At 40.4% G+C, this 2,842-nt stretch overlaps 1 protein-coding gene across 1 annotated transcript; it reads right to left on the bottom strand.

Annotated features, from left to right (window-relative positions):
• Positions 1-425: 425 nt before the first annotated feature.
• Positions 426-2,617, bottom strand: LOC129053145 (testis-specific chromodomain protein Y 1-like). Its single transcript, XM_054545309.2, has one exon. The coding sequence runs from the start codon at positions 2,438-2,440 to the stop codon at positions 635-637; it is 1,806 nt and encodes a 601-aa protein (XP_054401284.1). The 5' UTR covers positions 2,441-2,617; the 3' UTR covers positions 426-634.
• Between the last annotated feature and the right edge of the window lie 225 nt (positions 2,618-2,842).

Here is a 2,842-nt window from a genome sequence, read left to right as displayed (position 1 = left end):
TAAAATCAAGTGATATCTCACCACAAATTCTAGTCATATGTTCAGTTTAGGAGAATGATCTCCAGTGAATTTTGTGCCAGAAATATTTATTCTAAAAGAAAAGTCTTTTAATTTATAATTGTGTGTCTCTGAAGTGCTTGTACCACTGTAAAGTCAAGGGCACCATCTCATACTGTTTTGTGTCCTTCTAGGAGGGAAGCTGAGGCTGCCTTATAACCCAGTAGAGGTATTCTAGCATGTAAAAGTAAGAAAAATCAACATTATTACATGATTCTCTGTCATAAACATCCAATAAATCACAACTCTGGTCTTATATATAGTAGTAGCCATAGATACAAATTAGGGCTTCCAAGAAGAATCTAGTACCCAACAGTCTGCTTTTATATTTGGGCTTATGTGAGCGTAAAATAACCACATTTGGGCAAACAAGCTGTTTTATTACTTCTTTTAAAGCTGCAGTGCTCAAAAATGATGTAATAATTTAAATACCTGGCTTGGGCATTTCCGGTTGTGTTTCCAAGCCTTAGCTATGGGTGAAACTGTTTTGGGCTATGAAGATGGATTAGGGCATCTTGCAACTCATGATGCATTTGGTTCAGCTTAGTTCTCGTGTCCTGAGCAGTCAGACTGACAACTAAAACTCATCAGTTTTATTTTCAACATACTTCAACATGGATTCTGTCCCTTGGGCTGAGCTCCAGATCTTCCTCAGCACCTCACACTCTCTCTCATTGGCCTGTTCCAACTCCAACTTAATATTAGAGTGAACAAGGGCCTTAGATTCTTCCAGTACAATTTGATTATATGAGGCAAGCTCCTTAATTTGAATCATAACCTCTTGGGTGAAAGTTCCACTCAAAAATACCTGAGAGACCAGGCCTTTGGCACATGCCTCCCGTGCTGTCAGCTTTCGCCCAGCAAATAACATTTCATTGGCAGATGCTTTACCCATCATTTTTTGAAATGTAATAGTTGAACAGCCATCTGGACTCTGTCCAAAGGTCATATAAGGGGTTTGGAACCAAGCCTTTTCATTAGCCCACACGAGATCACAAAGGGGCAGGATGGATGCACCTAGTCCAATGGCAGGGCCATTGACTGATACAACAATAGGCTTTTTAAATTGAATAAAAGTATTCACAAAGTTCTTGATGGTATCCACCATTTCAAGGCTTGCTCTGTTTCTGTCGTTCCTTAAGCGCTTCACAAAGTACCCAAAATCAAGACCGCAGCAAAAGACACTTCCAGCTGCACTGAACAGCACGAGCTTGCTGTCATCCACAGCAGCGTTATTAAGAGCATTAACTATTTCTTTAATTACTTCTGTATTCAGTGCATTTCTTTCTGTGGATCTAGTTGATAGCACTATCTGGGTGAATCCATCCTCTTTCTTCACTACAATGTCTCTGTATGTGCTGGCACTTTCTGTTAGCTTTATGGTAAAGTACATCTTCTTGATAAAAGGCTGGTCTCTGCTGTCATCAGTAATATTTCTTTGCCCACCTTTCACTCTTGGAACTGAGGTATGCATGTCTGTTGTTCCATTGGCTGCTAATGGGTCTACTAATACCACTATACCTTTTTGGGTAGCCGAACCTGTGGCCATTGAAGCGGTAACTGAGCCAGACATCTGCGACATTGGTGGGTGTATCTGAGTCTTGTTCTCTATTCCAGGCTGTTCTGCACCAGGACGTGACAAAGAGTCCTGGAGGAGTTTCCCTTCTGTCACCTCGAAGACCACCGTGTCCTGCTGATCTGCTGCAATAGGGTACAGTTTCTCAAGTTCCTGAAAGCCACTCACAGTTTTCTTGTCGTTAAAGGGGCTTTCAGGTGCAAGGGTCTTGATAGTTGAATTTATTTTCTCCATATTCTGTGTGTCGGAGAGAAGTGAAGCTGCCTTTCTCCTAACGATCTTGCTGGCAGCAAATAACTTGCTGTTTTTGGATCTGTGGTGTCTATCCGTCACTTGCGTTTTAGGAGAGTTCTTAGAATAGCTCGCTTTTGTAGATCTAGAAGTTCTTCTTCTGGCATTGTTTGTAAAAATTCTACTGATTCTAGTCCATGTCAGCTTTTTCTGTTTTTCAGTCTGTCGTCTATTAAAATCAAGTATACATTTTTCACAGTTCCTGAGGTGCTGCTCTGGTTCCCAAGTGTCATCCTGTTGGTCGTAACCTTTCCACCGAATCAAATACTCTGTATTCCCGTTTTTATCTCGTCTTTTGTCAACAATACTTTCAACCTCAAACTCCTGGGAAGCGATGAGGAAAGACACAGGATTGGAGCAGTTGCTGTGCCAACTTTGTTTCAGTTGTGTCTCCACATAGCCACTCTTTTCTGCCTCCAGTTCTTCACCAGGTTCTGCATATGGATGAACATCTCCTATTTCATCACCACTGGTGTAGTGAAAATTGTGTGAAATAGCGGCTATGCTATGGTGCATGATAGCTTGCTCAGTAGCCTCAGGTGAGAGTAGCTAAATCCACAGCCACAACCTTCTGTTGTAGAACAGAAAGCTTTCTTCCTGCCTGTTACTCTTTTGTGTTTGTTTGTTTAATTGTGGTTGCTATGACGATTGTATGGAAGATTCTATTCTTATAACATTTTTAAAGTTACACTAGCTTGTCTTCAGTAACATACAAAACCTTCACTCCTGTATAATGTACCTCCACTATTTCACTTATTGAGTCCTCAAAATTATACCTTTATTCAGTTTATGTCAAAAACACAAATTAGAGGTAGTTTTTTTTATTAAATATATTTGTGTTTTAAGGTACGTGGAGAACAACTTGTGGAAGTGCATGTTGTTAATTGTTTCTTTTTTCTTTTTGAGATGGAGTCTCAC

The sequence above is a fragment of the Pongo abelii genome, chromosome Y (assembly GCF_028885655.2).
Source record: "Pongo abelii isolate AG06213 chromosome Y, NHGRI_mPonAbe1-v2.0_pri, whole genome shotgun sequence".
Lineage (NCBI taxonomy): Eukaryota > Metazoa > Chordata > Mammalia > Primates > Hominidae > Pongo > Pongo abelii.
The sequence above is the reverse complement of the archived record's forward strand: the minus strand, read 5'-3'. Positions and strand labels throughout refer to the sequence as shown.